Source organism: Babesia bigemina (assembly GCF_000981445.1).
Source record: "Babesia bigemina genome assembly Bbig001, chromosome : II".
In the NCBI taxonomy this organism is placed as follows: domain Eukaryota; phylum Apicomplexa; class Aconoidasida; order Piroplasmida; family Babesiidae; genus Babesia; species Babesia bigemina.
In genome coordinates, this window is record NC_027217.1 from 256,003 (window position 1) to 270,781 (window position 14,779).

At 61.8% G+C, this 14,779-nt stretch overlaps 6 protein-coding genes across 6 annotated transcripts; 4 read left to right on the forward strand and 2 right to left on the reverse strand.

The window, feature by feature from the left end:
• Positions 1-523: 523 nt before the first annotated feature.
• On the forward strand, positions 524-2,899 carry BBBOND_0200900 (hypothetical protein, conserved; the record flags this gene model as incomplete). Its single annotated transcript, XM_012911665.1, has 13 exons — positions 524-812; positions 853-925; positions 965-1,154; positions 1,193-1,262; positions 1,330-1,555; positions 1,597-1,707; positions 1,745-2,022; positions 2,068-2,126; positions 2,191-2,298; positions 2,334-2,447; positions 2,484-2,591; positions 2,630-2,755; positions 2,795-2,899. 13 exons carry the CDS (start codon positions 524-526, stop codon positions 2,897-2,899), a joined length of 1,857 nt encoding a protein of 618 aa, XP_012767119.1.
• Positions 2,900-3,584: 685 nt separating this feature from the next.
• BBBOND_0200910 (peptidase_C14 domain containg protein) lies at positions 3,585-7,040 on the forward strand (the record flags this gene model as incomplete). The annotated part of the gene is made up of 1 exon (XM_012911666.1): positions 3,585-7,040. One exon carries the CDS (start codon positions 3,585-3,587, stop codon positions 7,038-7,040), a length of 3,456 nt encoding a protein of 1,151 aa, XP_012767120.1.
• Positions 7,041-7,162: 122 nt separating this feature from the next.
• On the forward strand, positions 7,163-9,818 carry BBBOND_0200920 (root hair defective 3 GTP binding protein, putative; the record flags this gene model as incomplete). Its single annotated transcript, XM_012911667.1, has 5 exons — positions 7,163-7,245; positions 7,281-7,378; positions 7,415-7,763; positions 7,803-9,590; positions 9,626-9,818. The coding sequence occupies 5 exons, from the start codon at positions 7,163-7,165 to the stop codon at positions 9,816-9,818; spliced, it is 2,511 nt and encodes an 836-aa protein (XP_012767121.1).
• Positions 9,819-10,017: 199 nt separating this feature from the next.
• On the forward strand, positions 10,018-10,445 carry BBBOND_0200930 (hypothetical protein; the record flags this gene model as incomplete). The annotated part of the gene is made up of 2 exons (XM_012911668.1): positions 10,018-10,193; positions 10,229-10,445. 2 exons carry the CDS (start codon positions 10,018-10,020, stop codon positions 10,443-10,445), a joined length of 393 nt encoding a protein of 130 aa, XP_012767122.1.
• Positions 10,446-10,544: 99 nt separating this feature from the next.
• On the reverse strand, positions 10,545-11,903 carry BBBOND_0200940 (dimethyladenosine transferase protein, putative; the record flags this gene model as incomplete). Its single annotated transcript, XM_012911669.1, has 7 exons — positions 10,545-10,606; positions 10,643-10,814; positions 10,852-11,016; positions 11,056-11,126; positions 11,167-11,547; positions 11,585-11,806; positions 11,843-11,903. 7 exons carry the CDS (start codon positions 11,901-11,903, stop codon positions 10,545-10,547), a joined length of 1,134 nt encoding a protein of 377 aa, XP_012767123.1.
• Positions 11,904-12,064: 161 nt separating this feature from the next.
• BBBOND_0200950 (HEAT repeat containing protein, putative) lies at positions 12,065-14,714 on the reverse strand (the record flags this gene model as incomplete). The annotated part of the gene is made up of 8 exons (XM_012911670.1): positions 12,065-12,179; positions 12,214-12,314; positions 12,350-12,421; positions 12,458-12,869; positions 12,910-13,630; positions 13,672-13,777; positions 13,813-13,967; positions 14,009-14,714. 8 exons carry the CDS (start codon positions 14,712-14,714, stop codon positions 12,065-12,067), a joined length of 2,388 nt encoding a protein of 795 aa, XP_012767124.1.
• Positions 14,715-14,779: the final 65 nt, after the last annotated feature.

The window sequence follows — 14,779 nt, forward strand, 5'->3', positions numbered from 1 at the left end:
TCCGTTATAGGAACGGGATTTTCCCGTATATGCGTGTATATAATGTGTAACCATTCGTGTGTATAATGTGCTATTCGCACATTTCCCGTAGTTGAGCGCTGTGTCAACAGGGCACCGCGTACTGCTATCCATTTTGCTTCTGTGGGTAGTTATCGTAGCAGTTTGCGACCACATGTCAGATTGCGGTGACATGTTGTTGCACGTAGTGGTATTATCTGTCTACTTTTCCCTCTGTGATGGTCTCTTCACGCTGCTGTGGCCTGTCGTCCTTTCCGCGCTGAGTGAGGAAAATAGTTTTCCTCACACGCAGCTCGCGCTCTCCTGCTAGCGTCACTCTTTAACACACGTACACATGGCATCTGTTGATCAGAGTATTGCGCCAAGCCGTGCCCAGCGGGGTGCGCTGGGTTCGAAGTTGGACGCCATGCAACACGCTAAAGGTTGGTGTATGGCCGTTCCCATCTGCTGAGTGGCGCTTGCACACGACCACTTTACGCGCGTTGCAGTTAACATAGCGACTCATATGGGCACAGACCAATCTTCCGATGTGGCTGGAGGCGTTTCTTTGCTGGAGGAGTGCATGGCCCAGTACGAAAGCATCCCGTGCCCAGAGCTGCCGCTGCACAAAATCCAGGCCGTCGCCGGCGGAATAGAGGAATCATCTGCGCCTGTGGACACTGCGGTTGTGACTGCTTTTTTGGAGAAAGCGCTGAGCTTCATTCTGGAAGACTCGATTGAGCTGCAATGCTCCACGAGGGAGCACTATGAGATTGCCATCGCAAGATGCGTTTTCCGGAGGCTAATATTCTCCGGTGCGTGACTTTTGCGATAATGGCGAATATAATGTCGCAGTGCTATTCACGTTGCTCAACCGGATGCCCCGCGGTGACCGGAAGGAAGCCGAAAACGAACTCTTCGGTAGACAGTAAGCAGAAAGGATTGCGCCACCGATATCACTCCGCAGCGCCCCGCTGATGGAGGCGGCGACGCACAAGCTGTTCGCCAACATCGACTTTGAGGAGAAGATATCGCTGGTGGAGTTGCTGTGGCGAGGCGTCCGCAGGGCCGGCAACGCCAAGGCCACGAAGGCGATGAGCACGAGGCCTTGTGTGGCGTTCAGGGGGATAAAGCTGCTGCATGCGAACAATTTCGAGGTACGACCTATCCGCTATTGATTCAGCGCGTTGCTTAGAGGGAAGCGATATCTTGGTTAGAAAAGACTGGGTGCTTAAACGAGGACTTCGGCCTCTACAAGCTAAACGGTAAGGCTTCCATGCGGGCATCAAAACAGCTTTTGCCGTCTTTGTGGACACCATCATGTGTATTCAGGTCGTCTGGAACTAAAATTGCCGCATAAAATCATTTTCGAGCACGATTTCACGGAGGTCATTGTGACGCCCGCCCTGCTGAGGGTCCACATCCTGATTCCGGAGGACCAAACCTGCTTGAAACTGGAAGTACCGTTTTGTCACATGATCAGTATAAACTGCGATGGTGGTGGTTTGGAGTTTAGCTTCAAGATGGTCCACTCGCGCTTCAACACTGCTGGCTTGTGGTAAGGGCCTTCCGTACGTGTCGCCGTCTCATTAGTTTCAGGAGTGTGCCACTGCAAGAATCCGTATCGCAGCTGGTCGATTCTGATGACATTTTCGTCACGAAATTAAATCTTGTGGATCCAGTATCACCCCGCCTGTCGGCAGCTATTATGTAGGTCGATCAGTGCCCGTCTACGTAAGTGCGTTAGGTCCGTCGGTAATGTGATTAACGTCACGGAGGAAGAAGAGGAGGAACCATTTGCCGCGCAGCAGTTCGAACAGGATGATGGCCCCGTGGTGTTCCAGATTGGGTCTGAGAGCGAGGAGGAAGACGAGCTGTGTGTCCAGGAGAATGTGCCCATCCTGCCGAGTTCACTCACCTACAAGGTGTCTGGTCGGCGGAAGGTGGACTCACGGCACCATTTCCATGATACCGATAGCATCGACGACTACAAGTTCATGGACAAACTGTCTAAGCGCATGGACTGTAGGTTGCCAAGCGCCTCCTGGGCGGCCACCTCACATGACGCAGACCCGTCATCCCCCTCGACCCTAAGTTACAACCAGGCATCGGTATCGCTATCTACAGAAGTAAGAACGGCGCTCCATAACATGCAACCACATTTTCTTACACAGCAGCCTCATGTCATCTCAGGTGTCTAACAACATGTCGTCCTGCGAGAAGCCGTTCGGCGACCCGCTGCTGGAGCCCAATCACAGGCCGATGCACCTGCATGGCCACAGCACGGATGAACCTCTCATGGTAGGCCGCCTCCAGCCGCTCCGAACCCTTCGCAGCTGAGCCTCGAGCACTACCGGGAAGTCAAGGCCAAGGAGCTTCTATCCATATTCAAACGGATCTACCGGGAAGAGTCCGACCAGGCGAAAGCCGAAATCGCCAAGCTGTGCGCGGTAGGGACACCTGCGTTGCGACCGAAGCTTGTGCAGGCGCAAGAAACCCAGCGTCGCGAGGCACAGGAGTCGTACCGCAAGGAGGTGGTGTCCCTCGTGAAGGAAATCGAACTGAACCACCACGACCTCATGGACCAGCTGAAAGTGAGCTTTGTTACCCCTTGGTCGTTTAACGATTGCAGAAGTTGCTGGGCGACTTCGACGCCCTGCGCAACAACAGCCTGGGCAAGGACGGTCGGAAGCCAGACAAGGCTCGGGGCCTGGACATGGGCAACTCCCTAATCGCAAGCTCTAACGGCCTGGTAGAGGTAACCTATACGGCTCACGTTACGCTAATAAATGTGCAGAAGACCGAGACCGCGATAAAGGACATCGACGACGTGATCCAGCGAATCCGGATGCATTACGTGAAGAGGAAAATCGACTGCTCCCGAGCCCTAGAGGGCCTCTAGGAACCACACCGGGGCGCGATACAATGAACTGTTTCTATTTTTTGGCAATGTGCAATGCTTCTGAGCATCATTACGTGGTTCCCATGCGCCCTCTACGCAAGGCGATTGAGTTCTCCACCCGCGACTGTACACATAACGAGTTTATCGTTACAAAAAGGTCGACGGGAGTGTATATGTAGCGTTCGCCCCCGCAATGGGCAGCCTCAATGCAGGCAATGTCACGTTGTCTATATAGACCGTACGCGATGGCGTCGGAGGTGTAGCCTGCGCAGACAACCGCAACCACCGCTACAACGGAGTTAGCCACGGCCTAAATGTGTGTAACTCAATAAAGAACGTGCACTGAGCCGCTGTGCCGAAGTCGGCCTCGCGCCGCGATCGCCTCCGTCTGACCTCAGACCGGCGCCAAGACGGCGTGGCAGCGTACCCGTTCCCGCTGCCAATACCACACCCCGTGTCGCCTAGAGGTATGGTGTGGCCGGGCTGGCGGTGGAGGACTACACACTTGGTTGCATCGCCGCTTTTGCTCCGGAAGTGCATCAGGTATACTGGAGGTGCGTGGTACTTGTTTAGGCACGCGCACATCTTTTCCGTGTTTACACACGAGCTAAATTCAATGCCGTCGTCGCACAGATTGGCGGCAACGTAAGTTTCGCTGTGATTTCGCCGGCTCGCCAGTGTCAGTATGCATAGCGTCCCCGTGAAAAATTCGCCGCCGCCAGATCTGGCGAGCGCGGCGCTAGCGGCGCATCAGGATGTCGTTCAGGTTCTAAAGACGACTAAGTTTGTGAACGTCGCGAATTTAAACGAGTACCTAAGTTCCGCGTCCGGCCCTAACTGTCGCGTGGTGGTCCAGCCAGTTGAGGCGGGTTCCGCGATCGCAGAGCAGCTCGACCGCGCGTTGGAGGAGCTTCAGCAGCGCAAAGCCGTGTCTGCGAGTCCAGGATCGACTACGCCCGGGTGCTCGAACGGACAGCATGCAAACACGCCGGTTAACACCCCCGCCGCCACGCCCTCGCATCTGCCGCAGCCAGCCTCCACTTCCGCGGTGGCGTCCGTTCAGACACTGCGTCAAGCACACTCCGAAGAGCTAACCAGGCCGGCAACGTTCATGCAACAGCAGTACCGCGCCGCGGAAGTGCGATCGGCCGAGAACTTGACTTCCGTAGCGTCAAGCCACCGCTGCGTCGTGTCTTCGTCGACCTCCCAAAGCGAGGCGGCGCAGGACCCGAACTCTGACCTCAAGGGGCGCGTTTCGTCATTGTTAATGCAGCTTAAGAGCGTGAATTTGGTTCCTAGCACCCCTGAGGCTAGGTCAGAGGCGGACGGTGCGCAGCGCACCACCGTGGACTCGTACTCGTCCTTCTCCGATTTCAACGTTAAGAACGCGGGAGCGCATAATGATGGAGAGACTACGAAAGCTAACTCCGAAGAACCCGTGATGCGCATTGAAACCAAGCCTAACCCCGCCGTGTTAGTGTTGAAGTCCCCCGTCGCAGCCCAACCCGTGGCTGAGGAGGAATCGAAGTCGCCATCTCAGGGCTGCCGCGAGGCGTGTCAGGAAACCAATACACTATCTTCAACGCTCTTGTGCCAAAATTCGGCCACGTGTACGTATAGGGAAAATCCCAACGTGGAGTCCACGCTCGGTCCCCAGCAGCGTGACTGCGCCCAGCGGCCCGTGCAGCAGCAGGGGCCTGCGGAGGACCCAATGTCCGCCCTTGCCGCGAGCATGCAAAAACAAGCAGCAGTGAGGGCCAGTGGCGATGTCTTCAATGAAGAGAAAAGCGAAAGCAGAGTTGTGAGGAGGTTCAACGTGCCGGTGCGCAATGCCCCCGCGAAGCCCGTGGAAGAGCCCAGGGACAACATGCTACGTGGTTTAAACGTGCAAGCACCAACTTCTAACATGAAACCCCAGCGGTCTGTGGACTCGTCGATGCAGTACATGCCCAGGCAGCGCACGCAACGCGTTAACCACGTGCGCAAGGTGGGCCCGCGCAGGAAGGCCGTGGTGGTCGGGTGCAGCTACTACGGCGACCCCGAGGCGTGCCTGCGTGGCCCGTGCAACGACGCGATGCTGTTCGCGTCCACGCTGGTGACCCACATGGGCTACGACCCTGACGACGTGTTGCTGCTGATCGACACGGAGCCTGCGGATATCTACACCCGTCAGCTGGTTGCGATGTCGTCGAGGCCGAACCCTTCGCTGTCATCGCGCCGCAACTCCATGGAGCGCCGCAAAACTGGCGTCATTGGCGGGCTACTGGGAGGGCTGATCGAGGACGTGTTCAAGGGCGTGGTGGCCGACAGCGACCTGGACGTCCCCGAGATGCTGATGCTCGACTCGCCGGGCGCCGCGATCGACGAGTCCAACCGACCGTCGCGCGCCAACATTCTAAAGGCACTGCGTTGGCTGGTCAGCGGCACTCGCCCCGGCGACTGCGGGGTGTTTTACTTCTCCGGCCACTCCGTCCAGACCGACGACATGAGCGGCTGGGAAGGTGAGGGCTACGACGAGGCTATTGTACCGTGCGACTACATGTCTTTCGGCGACCCTTCTCGTGGCGTGATCCCTGCGGCCCAGCTGCGTCAGGTGATCCAGTCGGTGGACAAGCGGTGCCAGATGACCATCGTCCTGGACACGGTGGGCATGCAGACGGCGCTCGACCCTGCCGGCCGCAGCGGCCCGTGGCGCTACATCAAAGGCGCCATGCTGCGCGGCATCTGGCCGCTTACCGACGCCACCGGCAAGATGCAGCGCGCTTGCTACGACGCCGATGTGTGGCGCGACGTGCACATGCAACAGCAGCTGGTGCGGCCGAAGTTCCTGCCGATGCTGCAAGTGGACTGCGCCGCGGCGTTGCTGGACGGTTTCATCTCGTCCAACACCGGCGCCGTGTCGTCTAACTCGCTGTGCCTCGCCGCTGCGCCGTTTCAGGATGTTGCCGTCGAGGCGCTGTTCCGCCCGGTGTCGCTGAGCGGGATGCCGCTCGCGCCGAGCATCTACCAAGGGTGCGAGCAGGTGGTGTGCCACGGCGTTTTCACGTACTGCCTCGTGGCCACGCTACTGAAAGACCGTGCGTCGAAGCGTGGCGGCATCACCGTGCGTGAGATAATTTCGGGCATTCAGCGTCGGTGCAAGTACCTGCGTTCGACGCGTTTGCCGAAGCTGAGCCAGGCGTGTGAGGCCACCGTGCACCCCGCCGGCGTGGCGTCCGTGGACGACTTCTTCTTGTCCCCCTGGGGCGGCCGCGTGCTCATCGACCGCCACCGGAATATCGCCGTGGAGCATCCTCTGAAGGCCCTCAGCGCGGGGCTGGGCGCGTTCCTGACGCTGCCGGAGGCGTGGATGCAGCTGCACAACGAGGGTCGCATGCGCGCCGTGGAGCAGAGGGAGAAGTTCGGGCGTATGCGCAGCGCCGTGGTGAACGGAAGCCGCATGGTGACGGAGGACCTGCGCCAGATGCTGCTGCAGCAACAGCAGGCGCAGCACGGGTACGTGTCGCGCGTGCCGAGCAACACTGTGATGCTGGGCCACGTGCCTCAGCAGCAGCGCGTGGACGCGGGCAACAGCTGGTACGGCAAGGTGTCCGCCGCCCAGAGCCCGCAGCAGAGGCGGTCGCCCGAGTTCGACCCGCGCCATGCGCTCTACCAGCCGCAGTGCCAGCAGCAACGCCAGCAGATGCACGTGCTGCAGCAGCACAACCATTACGAGCCGCAGTACCAGCAGTACGTGGTCCATCCGTCCTTCAACATGGCGGGCCACGCGCAGCGGTGCGCCGGCGCCGCTGCCAACATGCCTCTCGGGATGACGTTCCCCGGCGCGTACCACGCGCAACAGTACCAGGAGTCCGAGGAGTACTTCGAGGCTTCACCTCCCCAGTTCGGCGCGTGCCAGCAGGCGCCTACCGCGCCCTTCATGCACTTCGTTGCTCCGCAGGCGGCGCAGAAGCACGAGCCCAGGCGGAGGTCGTACCATTGTCGCAGCAGCACTTCGACGATGCCGGACATGGGCTGCCAGTCGCGCCCCGCCGTCGTGCGCCACAACACCGGCTCGTGCCACCGCGGCAACATCAAGCTGGCGGAGCACCTGACGAGCTCGTTCGTGGCCCAGCTGCCCACCGCGCAGCACTACTTTTAAGATAATCACACTGCTAATACGCTGCCGTTGTCTCTGGAGTTGTTCTGCATCTGACTGGGTCGTGTTCCTCCGCCGTGACGGGGCGTCTCCGTCGGCGCGTGCGTTCATTTCTCACTTGCATGATGTCGGACGGCGTGGAGCGCAGCGGCGGCGATATGGCCGTGACCAAACCCGTCGAGTTCATCGACTACAACTGCGACATTAGGTGCGCCGACTTCGCGAGATGTGTATGCTGTGCAGCGACTCGTTCAACGAGTACCTGAGGGGCGAGAAGTTCGAGAAATTCGGGTTCCGCTACAATGTGCTGTCGATCCTGGGCTGCCAGAGCAGCGGGAAGAGTGGGTAGCGTCGGTTTGAAGTCTCAGTTTGCGCAGGCTCGCTGCTCAACGCGGTCTTCGGGCTCAGCTTCGACGTGATGGACACCAAGCTGGGCCACAGCCAGACCACCAAGGGCCTCTGGGGCGCGCTGGTGTTGCCCGAGGACGCCGAGCAGCACAACGCGACCCTGGTGATCGACGTGGAGGGCACCGACTCCAGGGAGCGCGGCGAGGGCCGCCTGACGTTCGAGCACCGTTCCTCGCTGCTGTGCCTGGCCATTTCCGACTGCGTGGTGATTAACCTGTGGTACCACTCGCTGGGCAACCTGACCGGCTCCAACTACGGGCTGCTGAAGACTGTGATGGAGGCCAACCTGGAGCTGATGGAGGGCACCGACAGTTCGATGTAAGTTTGCCGCCGCGGTAAGCGCTCACTGCGCGTCAGGGGCCCAGTGGAGTGCAAGACTATTCTGTGCTTCTGCATCCGCGACTGGTTCCCGGAGCTCGCTCCGCTGGAGACCGTGCGCGGCAAGATCGTCAACGGCTACATGCAGGGCATCTGGAGCGAGATCCACAAGCCCGCCAAGTTCCAGAACGCCGCGATGGAGGACGTGTTCCGCATCGAGCTGTTCGGTTTCAACCACGCGCTCGCGCACAAGGAGGAGTTCGCCGCGGACGCCCGCAGGTTCCGGTCCGAGTGGCTGAACAACATCCGGCCCACGTCGTACTCGCGCGCGGTGCCGTCTGACGGCTTCTTCTACTACGCCAGGAACATTTTGAACACCGTGAAGGAGCAGAACCACCTGGACATCCCCACCCAGCGCGAGATGCTGGCCAACTTCCGGTGCCAGGAGATCAAGGTGTCCGTGCTCGGCGAGGTGGAGCCCAAGGTGGCGGCGATGCTCGCGGACGCGCAGTCCGGCAGCGTGGTAAACTTCAGCGAGCGCGCCGCTGAGGTGGCCGACCATGCCGTTGAGGCGTACCTCGAGTCCGCGTCGCGTTACGACGCGGAGACGAGCCAGAAGATCGGGAGGGAGCTCGTTCGCGCGCTGCTGCAAAAGATGCAGCCCAGTTTTGACGCCCTGATGGCGCAGGAGTGCTCCGAGATTGCCGTCCGCGCGACCGTCAAGATGGAGGAGAAGTTTTCGCTGAGCGGCAAGGGCCGGTCGCTGCTGGTGGGCGGTAGCCCCGCGACGGAGGCGTGGCCCAAGTTCACTGAGTCGTGCGAGTCCATCAGGTCCGAGCTGTGGGAGTCGCTGAACGCGCGGATGCAGGCCCACTCCGTGAGCTACAGCCACCAGAGCGGCATCGCCGTCGACCACGCCTTCGACACCACCGCCGCCAGCGACATGTTCAACGTGACCTTCAGGAACGAGGTCGACGTGGTGAAGAAGCGGCACCTGCACGCGCTGCGCGAGCAGATCGCCGACCTCATCGACGCCGGTTTCAAGGTGATCGAGACCGTGCTGCTGGAGAACGGCGTCACCAGCGACAAGTACTGGGGCGCCGTGAACTCTCACATCGAGCAGGCGTACCAGTCGTCGCTGGACCTGTACAGGTCGTGCTACGGGGGCATGATTTCGCCCGTGCAGTCGCAGGAGTTCGAGTACTTCGCCTTCGTGGCACTGGTGGGCCGCACCAAGGCCAACCTCGACCGCGTCGAGTCGCGCATCACTGAGATCATCGTGGAGCGCTTCGAGCAGTTCTTCATGTACCAGGAGCGCGACGGCGAGTCGATCCCGCGCGCGTGGGAGTCGTGCAGCGAGGACGAGCTGCAGCAGACGTACGCCCGCTGCAAGAAGGAGGCGCTGAACGTGGTGGCCGTGATCCGGGACTGCCGTCCGTCAAAGCTGAAGGTGCCCCGTTTCGACGTGTCTGAGCTGAAGCCCACCCACGTGCTCTACCGCGAGCTGAGCACCGGCGTGTCCGGGCTGGTGGCCGGCGAGTCGTCCCTGAGCGACGACGTGCTGGTGGACACCGTGAAGGCGTGCAAGCTGCGCTTCCACGAGCTGTACCACCGTGCCCACCAGATCCAGAGCTACGCGCGCGGCGGCATTTCGTGGCGCACCATCCCCACGTACTTCTGGGTGCTGCTGCTGGTCTGCGCGTGGAACGAGATCTGCACGGCGCTGCGTGTCATCTTCAAGGTGCAGGTGCTCATCCCGGTGGTGATTCTGGTGTTTTTGGCCGTGCAGTACGGCTCAACGTATGTGTTCGGCGACTCGGCGAGGGCGTAAGTGCGGTTGCGTTGCGTCACATTTTCCGCAGGGTGCTGGAGCCCCTGAAGGCGCAGGCGCGCAGCCTGTGCTTCCAAGGGGCCCGCTGGGCCTTCCACGCTGCCTCAACGGCAGTTTCCGTCGCCAGGGACGTGCGCGGTGCCCGGAGCGCGCGTAGCGCGTCTGTACCGGAGGACGACGATGGCAGCAGCGCCGCGGAGAAGGACAGTCCTCCACCAAGCTGAGCAGCGGCGCGCCGCTGCACGACCGCAGCGGCACATTTCGGCATTCGCGCTGCTCTGCCACTTTGCGGTAAGCGTTGCCCCAATCGGTGGTGGTGTGTCGCCGCGGCGTCTGCCGGCGGCCGCCCCTGCGCCCTCCGATGGGCGCCAGTGTGATTTTTTCGACTTGTATTTTTACGATTTTTGCGGCGCGGCGCGCAAAATGTGTTCGGCGCTGGCCCCGAAGCCGGTGTCGAAGCGTGCCCGCCGCGACTCGGACTCCGAGGATTCGGATCCTGAGAAGCCGCCGGAGCACGCGCCTCTGCTGGACAGCGGCAAGAAGCGCGACCCCATCGACCTGCGCGCTGCCATCGAGAACGACGCTGCGGAGTGCGAGAGGTGGGTGGCTGCACGGTGGCTCTGATTCGCTGCAGGAAGGGCCTCTCGAGCTGGAAGCTGTCGCACGCGGGCTCCTCGTCGCTGCCCGCGCGGCACCTGTGCGTCATCTGCGGGTTCTTCGGCAGCTACAAGTGCATGGAGTGCGCGTCCAAGCGCATCGCGGAGCTGCGCACGTACGTCTGCGGCCCCCGGTGCCTCGAGGTCCACAAGGACCAGAGCTGCGGGCGCCCGCTTAACCTAACCCACTGGTGATAAATATCGGTTCTTTGCGTATTGTGCAGTGCGTGGAGGGAGTGAGCATTAGGCGTGGTTCGCGCGGGCGCGCACGCTGAGCCGCAGCGAGGTGCGGCGTCAGTCGTCGAGCTCCATGTGGTCGTCGGTGAAGAGGAAGTCCGGTACCTGCGGGCCCCCCGCTGCGAATAGTGTCGCGTGCACCCGCGGCAACCCACCTTTGGCGAGCGAGCTGGCGTCGGGCTTGTCCCCCGCCGGCCTGGCGACGTTCGCGAAGTGTATGCCGGCGTTGTTGAACTTGAGCATGAGCTCGAGGAACTCCGCGATGGAGACGGTGATGCTGCGCCTGTTGGAGAGCCCCGAGTCCTCCAGCACTTGCATGCAGTAGTCCTGCCGAACCGGTGTCTCCACTGCGCTGCGAACCCACCTTGAACGGCACGGGCTCCGGCGCCCGGCGGTTGATGGTGCACCAGTTCTTGTAGTTGCCCTCGAGTATGGACAGCACCGCCTGCTTCTTGAAGAGGCTGCGAAGCGTGCGTCGCTTGCGCGAGAAGCAGACGCGGATCATGCCGTCCCACTCGACGAAGTCCACCTGCGGCCCGTGACCGCCGCCGGCGAGCGTTTAACCTACCACCAGCGGCTGCTCCCTGGGCACGATCTTGACGATCATGCTGTCGACCTTGGGCGGCGGGTTGAAGCTGCCTGCGTATGCATGTGCGATGCGGCCGCGGCGCCCGCCCACCTGGCGCCACCTTGCAGACGCGCGTGACCGTGCAGAAGAGGCGCGTGTTGATCGCCAGTCGGCCGTACTTCTCCTCGTTTGTGGAGGCCAGCAGGCGCTCGGCGAACTCCTTCTGGAACATGAGCACGGCGCACCTGAAGAGCGGCCTGTGCGAGAGCAGCTTGAAGACGAACGGGCTGGATATCTGGTAGGGCAGGTTGGCGGTGCATACGTCGAACTTGGGCAGCGTGGTGCGGAGCGCGTCGCCCTCTATGACCTCGAGGTTGTTGTACCCCATCGACACGCAGCGTTTCTTGACCTCGCCGACCATGCGGTTGTCAATGTCGATTGCGATGACCTTGCGGGCGATGGGCACGAGGCGCACCGTCAGGTTGCCGGTACCTGTGGGCGCTTTAGGGGCGCGCAGCCTTGCACTCACCGGGACCGATCTCCAGCACGGTGTCAGAGCTCCTGATCTCCGCGGCGAGCACGATCTTGTCGAGTATGCCGGGGTTCTTCAACATGTGCTGGCCGAACTTCTTGTTGAATACCATGCCGCTGGACATGTGGCGGGCGTCGGAGGCGCCAGCGGCGGGCGCCTTCTGGCTCATGGCTGCCGCGGGCTGCGCCACGGAGGCCGCCTGGCGCGCTCCCTTGGGCCCTGCGTCCGTTGCTCAACTCCGGCAGCGCAACCTACCGACGGCGCAGATGCGATAGGGCTCGACCCTGTACTGTGTCTTCTGCCGCCTGGACGCCATGGCTGCAGGGTCGGTTGTGATCGGCTGGGAAGGCGGCCCAGGCGCGTGTGTTACGGCCGGGTGGAAGCCGAACGAGCTCAGGCCGCGGGCGGCGGCGGCGGCATTACTGTGTCGTGGGCGCTGTGCTAGTCGCGCGAATGGCAGTGAAAATTTTATTTGCATTAAAATGAGTCGCGCTGCAGGAGGCTGGGGAAGCAGGCGTCGTATGTGTTGATCGCCATGTGCGCGTAGTACTTCACGTCGATATCGGGGTCCTGCAGCAGCTTGCAGAGCAGCCTGTGCGCGGTGAGCGGGCTTTGGCGCGACTTACGCTCGGGCGCGTACGAACGCCTCGACGGTCTTCCCCTGGTAGATGATGAAGAGGCTGCGCAGCCCCTTGACTGCGACGAACCTGACGTTTGCAGTGGGATCCTGCGCTTCGTGTATAACCTAGGCGCGGGTCCTACCTTCGTGGCGTTGAATATGATGGGCAGCACGCGTGCCAGCGTGGTCTGCAGGTCCAGCGACTTGGTGACCGCCTGCGCGCATTGCTCTCCGGACCGGCGCCCACCCACCACCAGCGCCTGTATAATGACGATCTTGAGGGCGTACGACAGCGGCACGTCCTCGGGCTTCACGTAGCACGAGCTGCGCGGCTCTACGTACATCTTGATGATCTCCGTCAGGATGGTGTCCGCGACCCAGGGCACCTTGCAGTCGGCGCACAAGGCCTCGATGCTCTCGACGACGGTGACCCTGACCTTCCAGACGGGGTCCATCAGCAGCTGGAAGAGCATGCGGAGGAAGTAGCGCTCGAAGACGGTGCGTCCGAAGTGGTGGTAGAACGAGTTGATCATCTCCGCGAGTATCGCCCGGTGCCGCCAGCGTGTCGACTGCAGCACCTGCTCGACGGTTTCCGTGATGCTGGCGCCGATGCCGCTTTCGAACTCCCGCCCGTTGCAGAGTGCTTCTATGTGCTCGATCGCGCTGCGCTGTCATGTGCGAGCGGCGTCGCGCCGTCACCCACCTTAGCCTGACGTCCATGCAGTCGTCCCGCAGTAGCCTCCGCAGCACTGGCGACAGGCGTTCGTGCACGTTCCCCCGCGTCATTTGCGCGGCGAAAATTGCGAATATCCTGCATATTAACTGCCTGTTCTTGCTGTCGTAGTCGCCCAGGTGCGACTCGAAGAAGGCGATGTACTGCTGCGCCATGGGCGGTGAGAGCCTGCGGCACCACCTGAGGAACGACTCGACGGCCGCCTCCTTGACGATGTCGTAGTCGTCTGTGAGCAGCGCGACGTGCGTACTCATGAAGTGCGCGGCCATTTCCGCCTCGCCGAAGACCTCGTGGATCTTGTCGAACCGGACGGCCAGCGCCTTGCGCACCCGCCACGAGCTGTCGGAGGCGGCCGCCTGTACCACCGGGTAGCTCAGCGAGGCGTTCTGCTCCGGCGTGCAGCGCTTGGCGAATGCGAGGCACGCCCCGACGCAGTGCGCTCGCACCTCGTCCTGGTGGTCGATGGACATGTTTTTGAGCACGAGCCAGAACATGGACACTGCGTGGTCCATGTGCATGATCGCGAGCATGGTCTCCAGGTTACGCGCCACCTCGAGCTTCACTATCAGCATGCTGTTTTCCCAGAGCTGCTTGTAGCACTGCCGGAGCACCTCCTGATGCTGCTCCGAGGCGTCCAAGTAGAGCAGCGGTATGAGCTTGCAGGCGGAAACGGCGTCCGCGAACCACTCGCCTGCGCTGAATGAGGCGCGCGTGACGCGCGATTACACTGACTTTCGGAGAGCCTCTTGAGCAGCGGCATGACGGAGGAGGCCATGACGTCGTACCCCGCGTCGCTGGAGCGCACGTCGTTCACGATGTTCACGATCAGCTCGACGGCCTGCGGGCTGTGAGGTGCGGCGGGCGCCAACGTACCCTGTTCCGTATGTCCGGGTCCTCCTGCGATATGAGCGACGAGACGCCCTGCACGATGGCGTCGACGTACGCCTCGGCGAAGCTGATCTTGGAGAGCGTGCACCAGACGTCCATCGCCATCTTCATCAACTGGATGGGCATTCCGTGCTGCGCCTCTGGGAATGCGTTAACACGGCTCCAGCTCACGTGGACCTACCTGCGAGGAACGGCACCAGCAGGGTCCCGCAGAGCTCCGGCCCCAGCTGCTGCGTCACGATGTCGACGTGCATCAGCGCCTCCATGGCGCCCTCCTTGCCCCCCTGCACCTCGGTTTTGAAGAACTCGAACGCGGGGTAGAGGGGCGCGTTGATCTTGACCGGTTCCGCGACTTTCTCGGAGGAGCCCATGTCGGCGCTGCCTGCGAAGGTGACCCTCGTGGTGCTGCTTGGCTGGATGACGTCCATCTTGCCCAGTGCAGCGCTGCCGTTGACGGCATGCGGTATGTGCTCCACGGCACTCGCGCGCGGGATGTCACCCAGGGGGATGGCCTCCGTGCCATTCTGCTCCGGACTGGCCTTGACGACACGTTTCGGGTGTCTGGCGCCCACACCACGACTTGCGATGCTGATGCTCATTTTCGCAACGTCGTACTCCAGCGCCGGTACGCGGGGCACGTCGGCGCTCGAGCTGTCTGCGTTGGTGTTGACGGCGGTGGAGGTCTCCGGTTCGACTGGCTTACCGGCCACCGCACCCTCTTCATCCGGCTTGGCGACCGCCGTTGGCGGATCCGCGGTCGCATCCGCCGCACCGTCGCCAACAGTGTTGCCACTTTCGTGCTCCACATCGTTCTGAGCCGGCTCCTGCGCGAGTTCGGCCTCCGGCGTCCGCTCCGGTTGAGGCGGCCCGGGATCCTGCGATTCCATCGTTGTACCTCCGCGTGCCGACACCAGTCTGTTGTCCGTCCTGAATTCACATTTCGGCAATCGTG